General features: G+C 34.7%; 3 protein-coding genes and 1 long non-coding RNA gene across 6 annotated transcripts; 2 read left to right on the top strand and 2 right to left on the bottom strand.

Moving 5' to 3' along the window:
- Positions 1-1,458: 1,458 nt before the first annotated feature.
- On the top strand, positions 1,459-4,586 carry LOC106779688 (spermidine synthase 1). Its single transcript, XM_014667859.2, has 9 exons — positions 1,459-1,707; positions 2,185-2,261; positions 2,364-2,486; positions 2,954-3,058; positions 3,308-3,380; positions 3,474-3,545; positions 3,634-3,829; positions 3,947-4,067; positions 4,159-4,586. The coding sequence occupies exons 1-9, from the start codon at positions 1,512-1,514 to the stop codon at positions 4,222-4,224; spliced, it is 1,029 nt and encodes a 342-aa protein (XP_014523345.1). The 5' UTR covers positions 1,459-1,511; the 3' UTR covers positions 4,225-4,586.
- A 1,242-nt stretch (positions 4,587-5,828) lies between these two features.
- LOC106779689 lies at positions 5,829-9,225 on the top strand. 2 transcript variants are annotated; one of them, XR_002666426.1, is made up of 4 exons: positions 5,829-6,024; positions 6,150-6,379; positions 8,081-8,146; positions 9,090-9,225. It is a non-coding gene; the product is annotated as an uncharacterized LOC106779689 (long non-coding RNA). The 2 variants fall into 2 exon arrangements; XR_002666427.1 differs by having other exon boundaries at positions 6,150-6,383.
- LOC111240834 lies at positions 6,390-15,242 on the bottom strand. Of its 2 annotated transcripts, XM_022776664.1 has the most exons (4): positions 15,090-15,242; positions 6,828-6,919; positions 6,650-6,755; positions 6,390-6,572 (listed from the first exon to the last, which is right to left on the bottom strand). In XM_022776664.1, exons 1-4 carry the CDS (start codon positions 15,213-15,215, stop codon positions 6,564-6,566), a joined length of 333 nt encoding a protein of 110 aa, XP_022632385.1. In that variant the 5' UTR covers positions 15,216-15,242; the 3' UTR covers positions 6,390-6,563. The 2 variants fall into 2 exon arrangements, with proteins under 2 accessions (XP_022632385.1, XP_022632384.1); XM_022776663.1 differs by having other exon boundaries at positions 6,390-6,755.
- On the bottom strand, positions 10,930-12,770 carry LOC111240835. The gene is made up of 2 exons (XM_022776665.1): positions 12,458-12,770; positions 10,930-11,053 (listed from the first exon to the last, which is right to left on the bottom strand). The coding sequence occupies exons 1-2, from the start codon at positions 12,738-12,740 to the stop codon at positions 10,947-10,949; spliced, it is 390 nt and encodes a 129-aa protein (XP_022632386.1). The 5' UTR covers positions 12,741-12,770; the 3' UTR covers positions 10,930-10,946.
- Positions 15,243-21,922: the final 6,680 nt, after the last annotated feature.

The raw sequence follows: 21,922 nt of genomic DNA, 5'->3' as shown, positions 1-21,922 counted from the left end.
TTATGTATATATTGAATTAAGTGTTAATGACTCTTCAATTTTTACACGATGTCATATTTTTTTATGAACTTTGGACACTTTTGTTTAAACAAGTTGTAGAATCTGAAATTATCTATTTGTTGTTAGAAGTGATATTGTATACTGATAATTCTTGAAGCTAGGTCTATTCCTATAGATAAAAAATAGTAGTGTTGAATCTAATTTAATTAAAATAAAATGCTTCAATTCTTAAAAAGAGAATTGGACATACTTTACTTTGGGTGCACCAATACATAACTTATTGTAATTAGATAAGGTAATAAAAATATTTGTATACGTGAGTATTTGTACATAAATTTACTGTTAATGTTTTATATTAAGAAAAAGTTAAAAGTGTAATTTTTTATTTTTGTTAGTTTAAAGGGATGAAGATATTTTTCAGTTATTTAATTTTTTAATTTTGTTTTTTTACTGCTATTTTAATGATCTTATTCAAATAATGAAAATAGAACAGTATATTTTATAAGAGAAAAATATGTTTTGTGTGAGATTACTTTAAGCGTACTTAGTACTAGTGACATGGATAATAGATATCAGATATTTTTAATATTTAAAATAAAAATTTAATTTATATTTTATTAAATTAAATTTAATTAAAATTAAATTATTTTATATTTAATTTAATTTAATTTATATTTTATATTTTATTTAATATAGTTTTTTTAAATATTTACGTATTTGTCGATTTTAAAAAACTTACAAATATATTTTAAATGAATATTTCACAAATAACTTAATGATATTTTTTTTGTTATATGGGATTGCCGTGTCAATCTAAAAAAAACTATCCAATTTTCAAACAACTAATCCAATCAATTAGATTTGATTTAATAGTTTCTTTCGAAGCAATATTTTTTCTTGTTTGAATTTATTTTCTAAATCAAAAACCTCTCTCAATTTACAAGGTTCATCTTTTATCTGCAAAATCAAATGATAACGGTCTCAAAAAAATATTACCAACAATTAAAATAAGGATAATGATATTTAGACAACATTTTTTTTTATAATATTTGAACATCGATTATGTGTCAATCTGTGACTGGTCAAAAATTATTCCACAATAAATTATAATAATCATAAATACTATTATGGAGTAATTTTTGACCAATCACAGATTGACACATAATCAATGTTCAAATGTTGTCAAAAAAATATTGTCTAAATATCATTATTCTTAAAATAAAGTATATATCGTAAGTTAATTAGTTTAATTAAAAACAGGAGCAAGATTGTGTCGGTCGAAGATTAGGTTTTCTCACCTAACATGGAAAAAAACAAATTTAATTACATGATATGATATTATTAAATTAGTTTTTATTTATTTTTATCTCCAAGGTTATCATTTTTTTTTTATTTTATCATTTATCTTCAAAGTTACCACTTTTTTAATCATTCATCTCCATAACACCTATATAAGGAGTAGAAGAGGGCAACACCAGTTCGTGCGTTCCCTACTCACTTCAAAGAAGAACATGGCTGCTGAGAACAACAACAACAACGTGGTTCAGGTTTCAGACTTTCCCGTCAAGAGACCCAGAGAAGAAGAACAAGACGGCGGACAAAATGGCGTTCCCGACACCCTTTCAACGCAACCCAATCACTCTCAACACTCTGGTATCTCTCCGGTTCTTCCTGGTTGGTTCTCTGAAATCAGCCCAATGTGGCCAGGTCAGTAAAAACCCTCACTTTTCCTTCCCCTCTTTCTCTCTCAACCTTCAATTTCAAGACTTTTCATCGACCCCCTGTTTTATTGCTTACTGGGTATGAAATAGTTGTTTTTGTTGATCGTTGTTTCGATTGTTCCATGTTGGTTGTCCTATAACGGACTATAGAGTGTTTTCGAATCTGTGTCCTCTAGTGTTTTTCTTTTTTCCGGGTTTTGTTTTATTGGTTAGGTTCTAGACTATGTTTTTGTTTTTCGGTTCTTTTGTTATGTCGCTAAATATTTTTTCTGATTTTATGAGGAGGGACATTTTGTTTTTTAAATCAATGAGAACTGCACATATCTTGGTTAAAAGGATGCATATGATGTCATGTCCGTAACAGAAGCACATCTTCAAGTTGTTGTTGTTGTTGTTATGATGAATGTTTGTGCTGCTGTTTTGTAATAACACGCGTGAGATGGAATCTGATTTTAATTTGCAGGGGAGGCGCATTCTTTGAAGGTGGAAAAGGTTCTGTTTGAAGGGAAGTCTGACTATCAGAATGTCATGGTCTTCCAGGTGAATATGTACTTTCGTTTAAATTTTATGATTTTATTGTTTCTGCCCCCTTTTGGTGGTCTTGGTTTTATTTAATGATGCATTCTATGATCTTTTTTGCAGTCGTCCACCTATGGCAAGGTTCTTGTTCTTGATGGGGTCATTCAGCTTACAGAGAGGGATGAGTGTGCCTACCAAGAGATGATAACACATCTTCCTCTTTGTTCTATTCCAAAGCCCAAGAAGGTAATTTAGAGTATGACTGCTTTGATAATTTTGTTTAGTTTAACAAAATATTTTCAGGACAATTGTGAGAAGCGTGTAGCTTTTAGTCATTGAAAACGTTTAGATAGTGGGGAGGGCAGGGGTTTGTCAGAAGAATTTGTGAAAAAAAATGTTCATATTGATTTGTTTACTCAGATTGTTGATGTGCTCATCATCATGCTGACTTAGGCTGCACTGCTGGTGTATATTTAGCATATCATCGTCTGCATTTATGTATTTGGTTGTTGAGTTTACATTTTATTAGAAATGTACAGAATGGTATGTGTTGATGAGAGTAGGAAGAATCATACTCGTGGAGTAAGGCATTTGAGATATGTCTGGAACCATAAGCAATGATCTTTTTCTGGAATATAATGTTTGGATAACATTCTGTGTAATTTATGTTTGAAATTAATTGTTCTTTTCCTTGCTTCTTTTTTTTCTGCTAGGTTTTGGTTATTGGTGGAGGAGATGGTGGAGTCCTTCGTGAAATAGCACGCTATTCCTCAGTAGAGAAGATAGACATTTGCGAAATAGACAAGATGGTTGTTGAGGTAAGTAATAGCCAAAAACTATTATTTCCAACCTCTAATCAAAGCAGAACATTTTTAGTAGCAGATAATCTTGCATATAATTTGTTTCTCTTGCTCTTTTCTAATTCTTGTAACTTGAGAGAGGGGTTTTCTGCTTAAGTATATTGATTATTGTCATACTTTTCCCCTAATCTTCTTAAGCTAAATGTATAATAACCTCTATTAGCAATATGAGCTAAATATCACAATTGAAGTTGTTACACTTTGCAGGTCTCCAAACAATTTTTTCCAGATGTAGCTGTAGGTTTCGAGGATCCACGTGTCACACTTAATATTGGTGATGGTATGATTAGCTACTCTCCATAGTTTTTATGTTCCTGAACTACTTTACTGTTGAAGATAACTTTTCATGAGATGGTTTGTCTCTATGATCTAGGAGTTGCATTTTTGAAGGCTGTTGAAGAAGGAACTTATGATGCAGTCATAGTGGATTCATCCGATCCTATTGGTAGGGTATACTGTAATTTCTTTGAATATTCCTGGTCTTTTACTGTTAATGAATGTTTCTAATTGAGATTATATTTAAAATGTTCAAGGTCCTGCTCAAGAACTGTTTGAAAAGCCATTTTTCGCATCGGTTGCAAGAGCTCTTCGTCCAGGAGGAGTTGTGTGTACTCAAGCAGAAAGTATATGGCTTCATATGGATATCATTGAGGGCATTGTGGCCAATTGTCGTCAGATATTCAAAGGTTCTGTCAACTATGCATGGACCACTGTTCCTACATACCCAAGGTATGCATGCTGCTTCAAAATTTTGTTATCTATTTTCCCATTTGCTTGGCACTCTTCAAAACAAACATACCCTTATAATTGTCCTTATTGATGTTGCTTTGATTTTTTCCATTTCAGTGGGATGATTGGTTTTATGCTTTGTTCAACTGAGGGTCCTACTGTGGACTTCTTGAATCCAGTCTATTCTATAGATGAGGATGATAGTCAAACTAGACCATTGAAATTTTACAACTCTGAGGTTTGTGCTCCAACCCTTTCACTTCAACTAGGAATTTTTTTTCTCCTCTTCTTACTGAACTGTTATATTTTGTCTGCGTTTTTTACTTCAGCTTCATTCTGCGGCTTTCTGTTTGCCATCTTTTGCCAAGAGGGCTATTGGTTCTAAAGCAAAGTGAGAACATTTTTCATGAGACTGAAGAAGCAAGTGTGGCTGCACTGTTGCTTTTACTGGATTGGTCCATCTGTCAATGAACTGTGGAATAAGTTAAGAGCTTCAAGATGATGATGATGATGACATTGAAGAGCAACTTTTGTTTCATGAAATGACTTGGTAGATGACGGATTCAGTTCCTAGTAATTTACGTTGTTGGCAGTTTAGAACTTCAGTTGAAGATTACTTTTTGTTTGATGCGTATGTTTTTATCCCTTTGAAATTACTAGTTTTTAGTAGTTAGTATTTAGTTTGGTAACTACTCATGACAAATTTTGTTTTATACAATGAGAATTTATAATAAAAGTAGCTTTCAATATTTGATTATAATTATAGACATAATGAGACATGAGAATAGATAAATGATGGTAAGTAAACAACAATTTTTGTCAAGTAATTCTTTGAATGATTTATTGTTAAGTGTTATATCATGGTAATTAGTCCTTTTTAAAGTAATAAAAAAAGAATTGAACGTTTGAAATATTTTATTTTCTTTTTATTTTTACATCTATTGGAGGAAATGAGAGTTCGAGTGCTTGTGTTTGGGAGATAAACGTCATTGTAATGGAAAAGTGGATAATGAGTAGTGTTGTATTTGTATATGGTTAGTTTGCAAGTTAGTGAGACTCTAAATTAATTTTATACCGATTAATATTTTCTTTTCAAATTCAATTTGAGTACAAGATATTTTGAAATTATCATATAATTTCTAAGAATAATTTTCAGAATAAACGTGTGTTTTAAATTCTCATTTCATATGTGTAATTTATTAATTAAAAGAATATTTTTTTTATATAAGGTATATGTTTTTGTTAGGACAAAGTATAATTTTCATAAACATTATAAGGTAAGAATATAAATGATTAATGATTATATCAATATTTTTATGATAAATACTTAATTATTAATCACTTTTTAAAAGTAATTTTTAATGTTTATAATGGATTATCCGAAGTAAAATATAAATCTACATGTATGATGAAATGAGATTGGATTTTGTGGTTGTAGTCAATTTTAGGTTACTAATATTTGTATTGTTTGTTAATAAGATTGATATTTAAAGCTTAAAAAAGCCTTATTTTTTCTATATTTTTTTCTTATATAGTTATTGTACGAGTAGAAGAATATGTTTAATAAGAACTATTTAATAAATATTAAAAGATTTTCTAAAAATTAACTCGTGAATAATTTATATCAATATCGTTAAGATATTAAATATATAAATACTCTTTTATTATAATATAAAATTTTATCCGTGTATAAAATATATGTTTTTGTAATATTTTATGAAGATATAGATATGTATATTGACATATAAATATATGAAGTAAAAAGTTATCGTGTTTTCTCCCAGACATTTTTATTGTAAAAAAAAAGACTTTAATTCTATTTTTTTATCAATCCAATCTATTTTACGGATTTTAATGTAATCTGTATTAAATCCATTTCCACAATCTATTCTCAAATACCATTTCCATGTACTAAATGAATCTCAATATAACAAATAAAACTAAAACAAATAGATTAATTATTTAAATAAACTTAATATTACACAATGAAAAAGTGAATAAAGTCATTTTACCAAATCAGATATTCACTTTTTGCAACATCAGTAAACACCACACACCACACTGCGTCCCTTTCTCAAGTGAAAAGGAAAACCCTAAACCGTTCTCCATTGCAACTTGAAAGAGGTGGTTTTTGCATCAATCTTGGCCAACAAACTATTGGAGGAGTGCTTCGCAGTGAGCTTTGGGAGAAAGAGGTGGGTATTTGGGTTTGCATATTTTCTGTCAATTGCTTGCACGTATCCCTTTCTTAATTTTTGTTTTCCCCCAATCTGACTCATGCATGGAATTCTTTGTGGTTTAATCACGACGTTGTGGGTAGGAGGCTCCATTAGAGTTTAATCGTGGTGGGACTAGGGTTTGGTCGGTGAAGGCTTTGTGGGTTGTGGACGTTGGCGCTGAGGAAGCACTCCTTGGTCCTTGGTCCGTTCAACAAGGTGGAGATTTGGTACAGCTCTCGAGTTGGACGAATAAGCCATCTGGTTGATGTTAGTTTTATTAAGGACGAAAAAAGTTTTTTTGCAATGGAATTGGAATATGCTGATATTTGATGTTAGTAAGTTGTTTGATTGGTAGTGGTTTCATGATCATGTGACACTTCTTCAAGACGTATATAAATTGTATTCGATGTGGGCTATTAAACTATATGACATTACTGGTATTAGATGACTCTTTAGAGGGTAAGTCCAGGAATCCCCATCAGTTTCAAAAAAATATTCACACCAGGTATCATGTTTTAACTTTTCTACAATAGTGAAAAATATCATTAAAATAAAATAAAAAATATACTGCATAAGTCAGATTTCTCTTAGAGGTACTTACATTCACTGGCCAAGAGAACTGGAAGTTATTCAAAAGCCGAAACCTTTCTGTGTCATATTCTCTCACACCACAAACATTATTGGAAGCAATAATATGAGTTGCGCCACTGCAAAAGTTTTCATGTCAAGCCGTGTTCATGTTCCAAACAAAGACAAATATAACTTGGTATGAAAAATACCTCAAGTTGTCATATATTTCAATTGCATTTGTTATGGCATTATCATCATGTGTGGTCCGGGTACAAAAGTTTGCTCCCTTCTGATCCAAACGCTGCATTCAGAATAGACACTATAAGTTGCATCACACAATCCTAATCTTATTAGTATGATAAAATTGAGAATTGGGGAGAAATAGTAGGCTTGCGTAGTAGCAATACTTCCTATTACATACCCAATAAAATGGAACAATTAATGTATATACTAAGTATATATTGCAAACAAGAGTAAAACATTTGTTTTACATAAGAGAAAAAGTAAAACACCACAATCATAGAATCCGAAATATCTAATATCGCAAGATGTGCAAACAAAGGAAGGTTTGACCCCCAAAAACCAAGGGTGATTAACTACAAGTTAATCCTAGTAATTAAGTTGAGCTTGATTGAGAAGTTATTGTGAATTATGATAGAATCAAGAGTATTACAAATAAGGGAGACCAAGCTCCTCACAAGTAGAGGTAGTAATTTTAAAGTGAAAATAGGATGGTAATCCTGCAATTATGAGTAAAATAAAAATGAATATCAAAAAACACTTTTTTTGAGCCTAACTTATCCAAACAGATCTTTTGATCACAAAATTCACTAATAAATCTATATAGTAGTCCTCAAAGTCAAAGTTCAACAGGGAATCTAACAGAAAATGAAATCTAACAAAAATGTTTCTCTCTTTAGAACATATAAGAATCATATCAAAAGTTGAAATTGTCGCACAATAAGAGTGAGTTAACGCATAAACTTTTGGATTTCTCATCACTTCTAACTTTCCTCATATTATAAATGCTTTTGGTGCTGCACTTTCCTTTCACCCAATTTATTCTATTATAACTCTTCTTCTTTTTAACTAATTACATCATCACACACCATAACAAAAACATTTAATGTTATCAAATACCAGAAACAGCTACCTTTGTAAATCGACAACCCGGTCTCAGTCCCCTATCCAAAACCAACAAAACATCCATAACATCATCCCATATATATTTTAACTTCTTTTTGCCTCAACTTAATACTCTGCCCACACTTTTTGTTGCGTCTGTTCACAACGCTTGGGTGCAGTCTCCCATACCATTTGCGGCGAATTAAGCTAATCAACTTTTACATTTAAGAAAAAATACATCATACACTCACTCTCATTTCCACTCACTTAGACTCACGATACTTATTGTGTTGTCAATCTTAATTCTGATTTTCTTTTTCATTTTTGTTCATTGTAGGTAGCCAGTGCACTTGATTATTACGTCATATATTCACACTCTCTACCTTGAAAGTGCACACTAAATGTAAGCTATTATGGCCCATGCTTTATTCTTATAATCCTATATATAGAACTGATGCATATCTTTCGTGGTTCATTTTTTTTTATTGGAGCATTAGTGATACAAGATGTTTTGTATTGAACTCGAGTCCACCCCATATTGCTATGTTGTTGATCCACTATTCCTGAACTAGTTTTACAACCATTCTTCAGTTTTGTAGCAAGTAAAATATGTTTAAATTGTGAATCTGTTTGTTATTATGTTATGAATTATGGGATGTTGAAGTATGTATTATATGTCCTATGCTATTGTTGTGCAGGTGTGACTTATTGATCATAAAAATTGTTTAGTGTTATGACTATGTATATATTGTGTAATTATTGGTGTATGTTATAAGTTTAAACTTATAAGTATTGGTTTATGTTTTGCCATGGTTGTGGGTTCAACTATATTTGGTGGAAGATGAATATGGATTGTCTTATTTGAATTGAATTACAACTACATTGTACAATATGCCCTACCCTAGGTACCATTTAGTTAGGTTGCTCATGTAATTTTGAAACCTACATCGTACAGTATGGTCAAAGGAAGCCTAAAAATTGTCTTGCACATTACCGTTGTGAATGTTGATTACGACGGTAATGATTTAGCTTGCTCTTAAATGTATATACAGAACTATTAATGAGGGTAATAGGTTATGCGACATGGACTTTTGTCATAGTATTGTTGAAATTGTATGCCATGTTTCACTTAAGTAGTAATCAAATGAGTAAACTCTTCAAAAAAACGCTAAATAGCATTATTTTTCAGTTTAGTATTTAAGCGTGAATTATACTTACGATAAAACTAGTTAAACTTAATTAAGCTCTGATTTATTACATTACAAAGCTTATTTATTTTTTGGGTTGTTATGATATCTCAGAAAATAGTTTAGAGGAAGAATTAAAGATTTTATTTTTTTGGTTAGAGGAAAGTTGAAGATCCAATTACTTGCTTATTGTGAAAATTGGGCCAGTGTAAGAAATCCAAAACAAAAAGCCCATATCATTAAATACTGAAACTGAAACCATTCTCTGCGCAAATTGAGAGTGAAGCAACGACAATGAAACCTGTTTCTCAGAAATGGGGTTACATTCGAATCATGGCCGGTACAATTCTCGGAGGCATCCTCGGATTCTACATTATGCATCGTGTTGAATCTAACTACAAGGTTAGCATACCTTCACTCTCTTCTTTCTTTTCAGTTGCATCTTCAGCCAGGTTTTCTGAAGCTACCTAATGAAGGCTTGCTCGCTAGGGTATTCAGAAACCCTTTTCCCTTTTCTCTTTAAAGATTTTTTCTTTTTTGTTTGTTTGATATGGTTTATGTGTGCTGTGTGCAGGAGAGAATGAATGAGAGGCTGAGAAACTATGAGGCTGAATTGAGGAGGAAAAAGGACGAGAGATTGAACGAGTTAGATGAATCCTCCAAGTTTTGAAAAATCATGGTTCTTTTTTCTTACTTTTTGATTTTATCTTTTTTCTTTCTACGTTTGATTTATGAGAAAAAATTGCTTCTATGTATACTAGAACACCGTTCCTTTAACGATGTGTAGTTTGCTCATTTACACATTCTGTTAAAAGGGATTAAAAGTGTCGCTATTAACCCAATTTTATAGATTTAAAACATGCAGCTTGCTTCAAACCTAAGAAAGAGATTTTCATAGTAGAAGATTATGCAGATAAATGTATTATGTTTGACTTTAATGGTGATTAATTTATTTTGTTGGGATATGTTTGATCATATGGCAATTTGTAGCATGATTCTAATTCAAATCACACCAATCCTGTTTCAATGATTCAAAACACAACCTATTAAGAAACTATATTACTATATTAGTTTTCTATAGCACAAAGTTGCAACCATTTTCTTCTTCATTCTTCTCCTATGTTCCCTCTCACCATATTATCTTCTTTGATATGTCATTTTTCTTTCATAACATCAATAAAATTGTTCAAGAATCGTTGTATATTTGAAGGGCTTCAGTAGTTTGTTCATGTTTCCTCAGCATCAATTTAATAGATGCCCCTTTGGTTTGTTCATGTTTCATCTAATGCTACTGAATACAACATAGGAAAGAACCAGTGTATTAAGAGCAAATAGTATGTTAAAAATAAGTTCCATAGATATAACACTAATATACTTTCATTTTGTCTTTTGTCATTTTAACTAACTCCATTGATTAAATATGGTGGTACTCAACTCCTATTATCTGAACTTTATGACATGTGACATCAATTTGGAGTTACTTGTATCTCTCTACTGCATTTTCTGATACAATGCAGTTATAACACAATCTATTTATTTTTCCGCTGATTTCATACCCTTTTTGTTAATGACTTAGAGGCCTTGAACAAATATTGTATACTGTGTTATTCACTTATTATTCGAGTTGCAAATGTTGTGAAAAGCATAAAAAATGAACTCTCCCCGAAGTATTAGCTAAATGTTCAAGAGAAGTAGAAATTTAGGAAAATTAAATGATGTGAGATGCCATCGAAATTTCACTCACCCTGTAACATCCCAATAAATATATAACGTAAGTTATACTTCATTGCTCGGGGTTAACATGGATAATAAGTGAGAAGAGTGGTGAATATGCATAGAGGTGAAAGAGATAGGATAATATCATTAAAATTTAAAACTGTACAATAGTCATGTTGAATACAGTATTTACAATATAGATCGGACGGTCTTGGATACAATACATTGACCGAACGGCCAAAAATTCAAAAGATTCCTATACTGGACCCTACAAAACACTGGGCAATGGAAACAACTACACTAAGGACCGGTCGGTCCGGCATAACTTTCAGGCACGGCCTCCACGGGTTGCTCGGCCTGCACAGCGTCCTCTAGAGTAGCCTCCAGAACATCTTCCAAGCTATCCTCTGCTCACACCCAAAAGGATGATCATTGCAATGAAGAGGATAACCGAACGGTCAGATACCGAACGACAACATAGACAAAGACACAAAGGATAAGGGTAAGCTTATGTAAATCTAATTTATCAATTCATCATACAAGTAAACGTACAATACAAGGCAATCAATCATGCAACATACAATTCCTATACATGCATACCACATTCCTTTAATCATGACCGACCACTAAGACACTGTCCGGACGGTATGAACATGTAGCTCGGTCGTCCCTAGCACCCGGTGTGGTGTAGTAACTGCTTTCCCTTATCAGCTGCCACCCGAGGTTAGTCCTCAAACGGTTATCTATTCATATAACCGCGGACCTCCTGCCATTCCCACACATGAGTGGCCTTCCTCTACCTGAGGATACGCCCTCACGGAATATCAGGATCAAGGACGACACCTGAGTCATTCCCACATTCATACTTTATCAATCATTACCAAATTCATGAGTTATTCCGTCAGTGGAATTCTCTTACTTAGTCAAATTCAACCAACGTTCGTTATTACTTTCAAGCTGTTAGGGTGTTGAGAGGAGTACCAAATACCCAATACTGAATCATAACTAGTAGTGACCGAACGGTTTAAATCAAAAGGGTAAGATGAGTATCAAGAATTCAAGTAAATGACCGGACGGTCATATCAAAGGTAAGACTGAATAACAGAAGTATGTCAATGGTAGATAGGATGATTAGACAAAGAATGAGATCGTAGCTTAAGGATTTACTATAAATGATAGTCATCCGAACGGTTTGACAACAATATTGTAAAATAGGCAATAAAATGGTCAAAGGTTGGTCTATGACCAAACACTTATCAGACCGGACGAATTGAGAAATAAGGAACTCTTTAAAGGAGTAAAAGGGCTTTAGTCAAGTAAACTGGACGTCTCAATAATTAAAGGTTCACTAGACCATTCAGCCATTAAGTGACCGGACGGTGTCAAAGGAAGAATATCATATTTGTAAGTTTCATATGTTAAGTGCCAGCCTAAGGCCGAACACGTGTAAGGCCGAACGTTTGGTTTATGACCAACGTTCTTAAATATATGTCAATGAAATAATTGAAGGAAATCAACTAAGTCTAGTAAATACACTAGGTCAATCAGTCCGAACAGACCGAACGGAAAAGGGAGGACCGAACGGTCCTAATGACCTTCGATCTCAGATTCATATTTTTTCTAAGTTTCATGCATACTCTTATCAGTGCAGAATTCATATTTCATACTTATCATACAACTCATACAACAACATACCATATTTCAATCATAAGAATTCAAGCAACATACTTTAGATATTAAACATGCATTAAATCAGGCATACATTCAAACCATACAGAAAATCATAATTAAACTTTATAAGCTTCCCTTACCTCTAATTCCAGCTAAATCTTTGAAAGTAGGTTGGTAGGAACTATCCCTTCTAAGGCTTTCCAAATTCAGTTTCAAACTAGAAACCGGACGGTCCAAGTGAGAGAGGAAACCACCAGGAGTCTTCAAACGTGATCTGAAGGGTGATCGGAACAGTAAATGGGTTAGAATTTTAGAGAGAAGGTAGGGAGGTTTTAGAGAGAAGGAGGAGAATTTGAGATGTTCAGAAAGTTGGGTTTGAGGAAGAAGAAGAAGATTGCATGGAAAAGTGGCGTCAGGTTTCATTCCCACCTTATATACTGCCTCCAATTCGAACTGTCGGCCAACTCCAACGTGACACCTGACTTCCACTCCCTGGGGTTTCTCTGCTATGCTGATACTGCACGGATCACGAGGGAAGGGAATTAAAAGTTTGACAGAGTTTGTCTCCCACTCACCAGGGGAGAACCGGACGGTGACACATGTACTCCACTAAGGAGGATATTTTAAATGGGGTGTGACACACCCGATAAAACCTTTCCTGAGTATTTGCTTTCTCTTGTAGTTAAGATTAGTCTTTGAAGGTAGTTCAATTTTTGCCACTTGTAAAGTTAAGATGACTCTTGTATATTAAAAATAAGCATGCAATGACCAAATTGTTTTGGAAAAGAAACATCTCACACGCCCATACAAGTTAGATGGACACAATAATTTGGACACTTCTTGTTTTTGTCCATTAAATCACTTAAAAATTGATCTCTTCTCCCATCAAATTGTGGTTTTAAAAAATTATGATTATTTTTAAGTATTTGTTGAGAAAATTCTATAGTATGATTCCAGCAAAGGGTAGTTAACAAATGTTCTATACTAAAGAATATAAAAAATATTTTGTAATTTAATTAGAAAAGGTTTTAATAATTATTATACTTTTTTGTATATTATTTTTCTTTTTTTTTTCCTTTCGACAAATGTTTACTTTTGAAAGTAAAAACAAAGGACGATGAATCAAATTTAAGAAAATGGAAAATAAATCCATTTACGTCTATTTCATACTCAATTTTCATGGTGTTACTTAACAAATGCTGATAGCAATTTATTTGCTTTAATATGGTTGGAAAGAATTGTGTTCAATGTTCTTAGAATATACAATATAGTGCCTACGTCTCTATATTTATGTTACCTATTGGTTTCTCAGCCAAGGTAATTGAAGTGGATGCAAGCCCACAATCTTTGTTATTCAGTCTCGAGGCATATAAATTGTGTTGGTATATAAACTAATAAATTCTGTAAGTGAGAATAAAATATACAATATAAGATTATTATGTGTTTCAAATTCATACCACTTGGTGATTCCGTGTATTTGGATTGTTTCGAGATAACATAAAACTAGAATTTGAAAGTTTTGAATTAGGATAATGGTTCTCTATACCCATGTTACCTATTAGATACTACTGCCCTTGGTGAATTACAAGATTGTGCCAATAGGTTGGCTTTTAAGATAAAGTTAGAGTTTGATTTTAAATTTTTAAGGATTTCTATATGAATGTTAACTCCAAAATGCTTGCTCTTGGACACATTTAAATCTAAAGATTATATAAGTATGAAAGTTTACGTTCAAGAGAGAAAGATGATCATATAAACAAGCATAAAATGGAATTTGAAAAAAAGATAAAGAGAATTAAACGATTAAAAAGAATAAACAAAAGTAAAAGATGAAGAAAGGTTCATGTGGTTTATGAATTTATAAAGAATGTAGTATCTTATTTATATGTGGGTAGATTGAACAAAAATGTTGGGAAAATTAAAAAAAAATCACGTATGCTCTCTTTGAATTTCATAACTTATCAAGGATGTAGGTTATGACGAATGGTTCTAAATCATGAATAAGAGACTATATATTGAAGAGTTTAATCAAAACTTTGATATTAGGCCGCATACTAGAGATAGTCTAGTAGTGGTGCAACAAATAATTTAGTGCAAACTTTATTAGGTGCATTTGTCTTAACTATTTTTTGTTATTCCTTAAACTCAGATTTTATGTAGGGAGATCCTTATGGACTAAGATGGTAACACTAGAGTTGGTGTAAGAATCTTTGTGTGTAAAATCTTTCAAGATCAATTTTGTGTATAAAATTGTTGAAGATCACTAAGTGCTTTCTTTCAATGTTATTCTTTTCGTGTTTTTTTCTTGCATTATAGTTGTTAGGAACCTAATAATTAGAGACTTATGTGAGAATAAGAAAAGAAGGTAAAAAAGTTAAAGAAATGGTATAGCATAACAGTGTTGAAATAGGGGCTGATCGGATAACTGCTTTATGTCTTGTCTGTTTTATGTTTTGTTTTTTGTTTCAGAACTGATATGGAAGGTAGAATTGGTTTTTGCCTCTGTTTTCTTCCTGTTACATATGTTTTTCTGGGTGGAAGCAGAAGGTATTCGGGTCCTAATGCTAAGGGAATATGCATCATGTTCTATTATTATTTACATCGGATGAATCTCACAGATATTGAAAATGTAGTTTGATAAAGGATGAAACCACAACCAAACAACTACGATTATAAATAGTGATCAAGCAATCGTTCGTTCATCTCCATAAGTAAAGCCACATATAAGCAAGTCCAAAGAGCTTGGGTAGGTGTGGGTATATGAGGATTTACCTTCGCCACTTCAGGACTCTTTCCTTTTGATTCTACACTCTCAGGCTCTCCTAGACTGAATATTCTTTGAATTGCTACAAAATCTTGCAGGCGCTGGAAAGCTTGGTTGAAGGAAAAATGATTCATCCTTTCTCCTAAGGTCTCCTTTTCTCTAGCCGTGAGGTCTCTTGCTTCCCAAGAAGTGATGATCGGTGATGGTGAAAGGTTGAGATGAATATGCTGGAAAGGTGTTGGGTAGTAACTGTGAGCGTCGAGATGGCTATGGCGATGGGTGAATATGGATGATGGTTGGTGATTGGATGAGGGGAGTCAAAGTCTACTTGAGAATCCAAGCGGTTGATGGTGGCCTGCGAGTGAGACAAAGTTTGGAGTTTTTATCATCATGGGCAGAGGTTAAGGAAATGAATGAATGAGAATGAAGGTTGGGGGAATGGTGGGTTCCCCTGATGTGCCCGATGGAGGAATTCGTTTATGTTATGCGGTGAGGGAGAAAATAGTTTCTGTTGAGTGAGTAGAGAGTGAATGGTGAAGTTGAGAGTAATGTCTTTTTTTCAATACTCAGGCTACCCTCTCATAACTTGGAGATACATTTTTGTTTCTTTTTTTGTTTCTCTGCTCTCTCTGCCAAAGGCGACTGCAATCACTCTGCCACTCTTCCACCATCTTTCATGCTCCCACACTAAACCGGTTCAAAGTCGGTCTATACACAGTATTCGCACCCAAAAGGGGATATGGCGTGCCTGCGGAATGGTTGCTTCCTACAACCCAGCCCAGCCACCCTGTTCTGCTGTATTTCCTCTTTCAAGTGAGCCAACTAAAGATTGTAGGTGCATGCATGGCACAACAAAAGATTTGCACCAAAAGGAGATATAATGCATGAAAAAAGGAAAGCAAAGTTGACTTTGTGATTTTTTGCTCTTTTTTTCTTTATTTTCTTTTTTATTTTCTTAGATTTTTTGTTTTGTTAACATAAAAATTAAAGTAAAAGAATCGATAAAAATAAATTAAACAACAAAAAAGAAACTAACGTAAAAGAGAATAATAGAAAGTAAAAAAAAAAAAAACTAAAATGAAAAAATAAAAAAAACTAACATAAAAATAAAATAATGAAAACAAAATTAAAATGCAAATAAGATAAAATAAAATAAAATAACAAACACAAAAAACATATATTATTTAATCATTCGGATGAAATTGGGTGTTGACAGCTGCCCCTCTTTACTTAGATATTACTAGATAATATGAAAATTTGATATTTTCGTATTATCAAAGTAAAAGTTAAGTAAAGATAAAAACACTAATTTAGTCTGGATTTCAAAAGAGGAAGAGAAAGAATAAAAACTCGAGCTGAGTTTGGGGGCTAATGTAGAAACTAGGCTTGGGACAGTGTGAAAACTAGGCTTAAGGGCCAGGCGAGCTGGGCTCTGGGGCCAGTGTACAAATTGGGCTTTGTGGGCCAGTGTGGAAACTGGGCTTGTGGGCCAGTGTGGAAATTGGGCTTGGGCCAGCGTGGAAACTGAGCTTAGTGAGCCACTGTGGAAACTGGGCTTAATGGGCCAATGTGGAAACTGAGCTTAGGGGTTAGTGTGAAAACTGGGCTTAGGGGCTAGGTGAAACTGGGCTTATGGGCCAGTGTGGAAACTAGGCTTAGGGGCCAGGCGAAGCTGGGCTTATGGGCCAGTATGGAAATTGGGCTTAGGGGGTAGTGTGGAAACTGGGCTTTGTGGGCCAAGCGAAACTAGGCCTGGGGGCTAGTGTAGAAACTAGGCTTAGGGGCCAGTGTAGAAACTAGGCTTTGGGGCCAAGCGAGCTGGGCTTATGGGCCAGGCGAAACTGGGTTTAGGGGCCAATGTAGAAACTGGGCTTAGGGGCCAGGCGAAGCTGGGCTTATGGGCTAGCGTGGAAACTGGGCTTAGTGGGCCAGTGTGGAAACTGGACTTAGGGTCTAGTGTGAAAACTGGGCTTAGGGGCCAGGCGAAACTGGGCTTATGGGCCAGTGTGAAAACTAGGCCTAGGGGCCAGTGTGGAAACTGGACTTAGGGGCCATGTGAAACTGGGCTCATGGGCCAGAGTGGAAACTGGGCTTAGGGGCCAGGCGAAGCTGTGCTTATGGACTAGTATGGAAACTGGGCTTAGGGTCCAGTGTGGAAACTGGGCTTTGTGGGCCAGGCGAAATTGGGCTTGGGGGCCAGTGTAGAAACTGGGCTTTGGGGCCAGTGTAGAAACTGGGCTTTGGGGCCAGTGTAGAAACTGGGCTGTGGGGCCAGGCAAGCTGGGCTTATGGGCCAGGCGAAACTGGGCTTAGGGGCCAGCGTAGAAACTGGGCTTTGGGGCCAGGCGTGCTGGTGTTGACTCACTAACAAGTGTACCAGATCGTTCAAGTAATATAATCGATAATATCCGATATCGTTCTTCCCAATAGACTCGAAATGCCTTATCGTTCGTGTGAATCGAAATCGTAAGACTTGTAGAGAAAAATTAATTGTGTGGAATGCAAAGATAGAAAATAAACATGCAATGTGTTTGATTCAATTGACGAAAAAGACTATGGATGAATGGAGATGTTGGGGGTTGACAATTTCATCTAATCCACTCCCTCTTATCTACTCCTGTTGTTTAATGTGCTTGATTATCTAATTGCTATGCAAACTTTCTTGGCCTACCCTTACCCCAACCCCTCGATGAAAAGAGCCTATTACTAATTACCGGCTTGCTATCCCTAGCTTCCCCTAGCAATTAGCAACGCATTACCGAACAGAAGCAAAAGCAATTGATCGTCCTACCTCCCTCTCTCTAGGTGGTATTTCATTAATCAAGGAATTTCTCACCATTTCATGACAGTACTGTACATTCCCATATCAATAAAGACAAACAACAGTTATCGAATGAGTTAAACGATAAAAGCTTTAAGCGCAGATGAGAACCCAACAATTGATAATCAAAGCATATGAAAAATCATATAAATAAACAAGGGTTTCAATAAAAGAGAGTTTCAAAAGATTACATTGTTTCCCCCAACAACAAAAGGGTTTAGTTCACCATTGTCATGGTGAACTTAGACGAAAATAATGGAAGAATGGAAGAGCAAACCCTAGATAGGATGAAAAGGAGCCTAAGCATCCAAGAAATCTTCTCCAAGGAGTGAAAATTAGGTCTGGCCGCCCTCTTCTGTCAAAAGAATGAGAATGAAATCGTAACAGGGCTATTTATAGCTGAGGAGCGTCACAGAAAACAGGCCCAAGCCCAGTGGACAACCTTCATCTTCAACCCCAATCTTCGCTTTCATCAAAATCATTGCAAAACAATGCAAAACAAGCATAATATCGCTAAAAACAGCTTTTGACTCTCGACTGACTCATTTATTGGGTTTTACTTGATTCTAAGCTCATTCTAAGTCTTAAAGGGTGTAATTTGGTCTAAAATGACATATGAAAATAACTATTTTTCAACCGTTATCACAACCACAAACTTAGAACTTTGCTTGTCCTCAAGCAAACAAAACAAAACAGCAGACAAAACAAAGCTTGGCTTTCTACTATTTCATCCAATGATTCAACATTCCTAAAGTACATGACAAGAACTACTCAACTTCAGATTTTCAGTGGAGTCAAATCAAGATGCATGCATGCTTCCAATTCAGTTCAATTCACAAGTTCCTCAACAGATGTTACACATTATGAATGACCAATCCACTAAGCAAAGATGCAATCATGAAATTTAGCAATTCTCACCAAGCAAGTGTTTCACTCAATCACTAAAGTGTTTAGGGTAACACTCCAACACTCTATCATTCACAAGTCACATGAAATAACATTGCCATTCATCTAAAACAACCAAAATTCTTACATGCAAATGCCATCAAAAGGACTTTTCCAAGGCTTGTAATGAGGCTGGGCTAGCAAGAAGAATTGGTTTTTCTGGAGTGCAAAATCCTTGAGTTAAGAGAGCTATCATAGTATTCAACATTGAAGCACAACTCTCTTCCTCACCAATCTCACTTAATCCCAACTTCTTCCCTTTTCTTTTGCATTGAACTCTCTTTCATGCTTTTCTTCCTTTCTTTTCTTTTTCCCATGTATTTTTCTTTCACAACATTTGAGCTTAATGCTTTTTCAATTGCCTTTGAGTTTCCCCCATGCAACCCCAAACTTGAACCTTTTCATCACATACAATTAAGCTCATCCCAACTCAAGGTGAAGAATTTCAAGACAAGGGTTCACATCCTGTTTAAGGCTAAGGTTCAAAAAGGGTATAATATTTTCAAGCACTTTGGGTGAAAATTTGGCTAGAGAAGGGTTTTCAAAAATGGCCTTGATCATATGACATTCACATGCAATTCAGTCAATCATCTAGATTAAGGCAATATCATTCATGCTTTCCAGTGAACAATACATACAACAATGAAAACTCTGGAGCTCAATACCTCACACACATGCTTTCTCACACACAATTCATTCATACACCCTGCTTAGCATCATAACCACAATCATAATTCCTCACACATCTACTTTACAGAATATCAACATGCAACACAGCTCGATTATCATTCACATCAAATCATCATTAAACAGACTCATCATGCAAATTGTTCAGTCAAACATTTTCAGAAAAGTATTCAAGCCAAGCATACACACGGAAAATAAAATTCACCCTATTCTAAGAATTTAAAATGCAAAAGTTAAAGAGAGAACCTAGGTTGCCTCCTAGTAGCGCTTGTTTAACGTCACGAGCCTGACTCAAACCTGTCTAGCATTTGTTAGTAAGTGCATACCTTCTCAACACCCATCAGTAGGTGTACTTTCCTGGTATCCTTCAGTAGATACCTAAATCTTCTAGCATCCCTCAGTAGATGCTACCCAAAAAAAATGTTCAAAAATACCAATATTTACAAATCCAACTAAAAGAAAAATAGTGTACAACAATCACTGGGGTGCCTCCCAGTTAGCACTCTTTTAACGTCATTAGCTTGACCCGATAGAGTTCAAACACCCATCAGTAGGCGTTGATACTCCTTTTGCTTGCTATTTTCTTCTTTTTCTTCTTCCTGCTCAATCTCTTCAAAAAGTTGATCAAACCAAGCACCGGTTTCCATGTTTCAATCATAGGAATTTTGATCTCCAATTTCTTGAAGATCTCCGTACAGTGCTTGAACTTCTTTTCCTTCCTATGATTTTTCTTTTTATGAGGAAGAGGCTTTTCATATGATCTTTTCTTCTTTCCTCTCTTCCTCTTTTTCTCAACCTTCTCCTTCTTCCACTTTCTTTTTTTCTTTTTTCTTATTTTCTTATTTTTTCTTTTTTTCTCAACCATTGCGTTTTCTTTCTCCTCATCTTTCTCTCCCTCACTCAACCTTTCTGCTTCATCTTCCTCTATTTTCTCTTCTATCTTTTCCACTTCTCTCTCCACTTTCTCCTCATCAAGAACCTCATCAATTTGTGTCTCCAAATTCCTGAAGGTAACTTCATTTCTCTTGGAATCACACCTCTCTAGAAATTTGTCGAACTTTTCATTCAAGCTTTTGACTTGTTCCGTCACATCAGCTGTTTGTTGACAAAGTTGTTGATCATACTCCCACGTTTCTATTGGTGAAGAGCATTGTTGCTACCACTGATAATGTTGCCTCTCCTCCATGCTTCTATGAGAAGAAAATCTAGTATACATGTCTTGTGGAAAGAATTCATCATTCTTTATATCCTCCTATATGCCTTTGACATGGTATAGTTCAAAATTCATAATCCTCAAAAAAAGTTCATCAGATTCTGCACTTCTTTGTATAGGCATGAAATGAGGCTCAATAGCTTGTCCATATCGACTTTGATCCATGTATGAGTGAGGTCCCCACCAGTGGCTGAAATTATTTTCGTAGGATTGAGTGCCCATATAATCAAATCCTTGTCCGTACTGCATTCTGCAAACATTAGGCACAAAACCCTAGAGAACATTTATTAGAACAAAAATAAAAACAAACATGAAAAATCAAGTCAAATTCAATCAATTCACACTACTAAAAATAACCTCGAGTCCCCGACAACGACGCCAAAAACTTGTTGACTCACTCGCAAGTGTACCAGATCGTTCAAGTAATATAATCGGTAATACCCGATATCGTTCTTCCCAAGAGACTCGAAAGGCCTTATCGTTCGTGTGAATCGAAATCGTAAGACTTGTAGAGAAAAATTAATTGTGTGGAATGCAAAGACAGAAAATAAACATGCAATGTGTTTGATTCAATTGATGAAAAAGACTATGGATGAATGGAGTTGTTGGGGGTTGACAATTTCATCTAATCCACTCCCTCTTATCTACTCCTCTTGTTTAATGTGCTTGATTATCTAATTGCTATGCAAACTTTCTTGGCCTACCCTTAACCCGATCCATCGGCGAAAAAAGCCTATTACTAATTACCGGCTTGCTATCCCTAGCCTCCCCAAGCAATTAGCAACGCATTATCGAACAGAAGCAAAAACAATTGATCGTCCTACCTCCCTATCCCTAGGTGGTATTTCATTAATCAAGGAATTTCTCACCAGTTCATGACAGTACTGTACATTCCCGTATCAATAGAGACAAACAACAATTATCGAATGAGTTAAACCATAAAAGCTTTAAGTGCAGATGAGAACCCAACAATTGATAATCAAAGCATATGAAGAATCATATAAATAAACAAGAGTTTCAATAAAAGAGAGTTTCAAAAGATTACATTGTTTCCCCCAACAACAAAAGGGTTTAGTTCACCATTGTCATGGTGAACTTAGACGAAAATAATGGAAGAATGGAAGAGCAAACCCTAGATAGGATGAAAAGGAGCCTAAGCATCCAAGAAATCTTCT

This window comes from Vigna radiata, unplaced genomic scaffold, assembly GCF_000741045.1.
Source record: "Vigna radiata var. radiata cultivar VC1973A unplaced genomic scaffold, Vradiata_ver6 scaffold_167, whole genome shotgun sequence".
In the NCBI taxonomy this organism is placed as follows: domain Eukaryota; kingdom Viridiplantae; phylum Streptophyta; class Magnoliopsida; order Fabales; family Fabaceae; genus Vigna; species Vigna radiata.
Note: the sequence above shows the minus strand (reverse complement) of the source record. Positions and strands in the feature narration are given on the sequence as shown.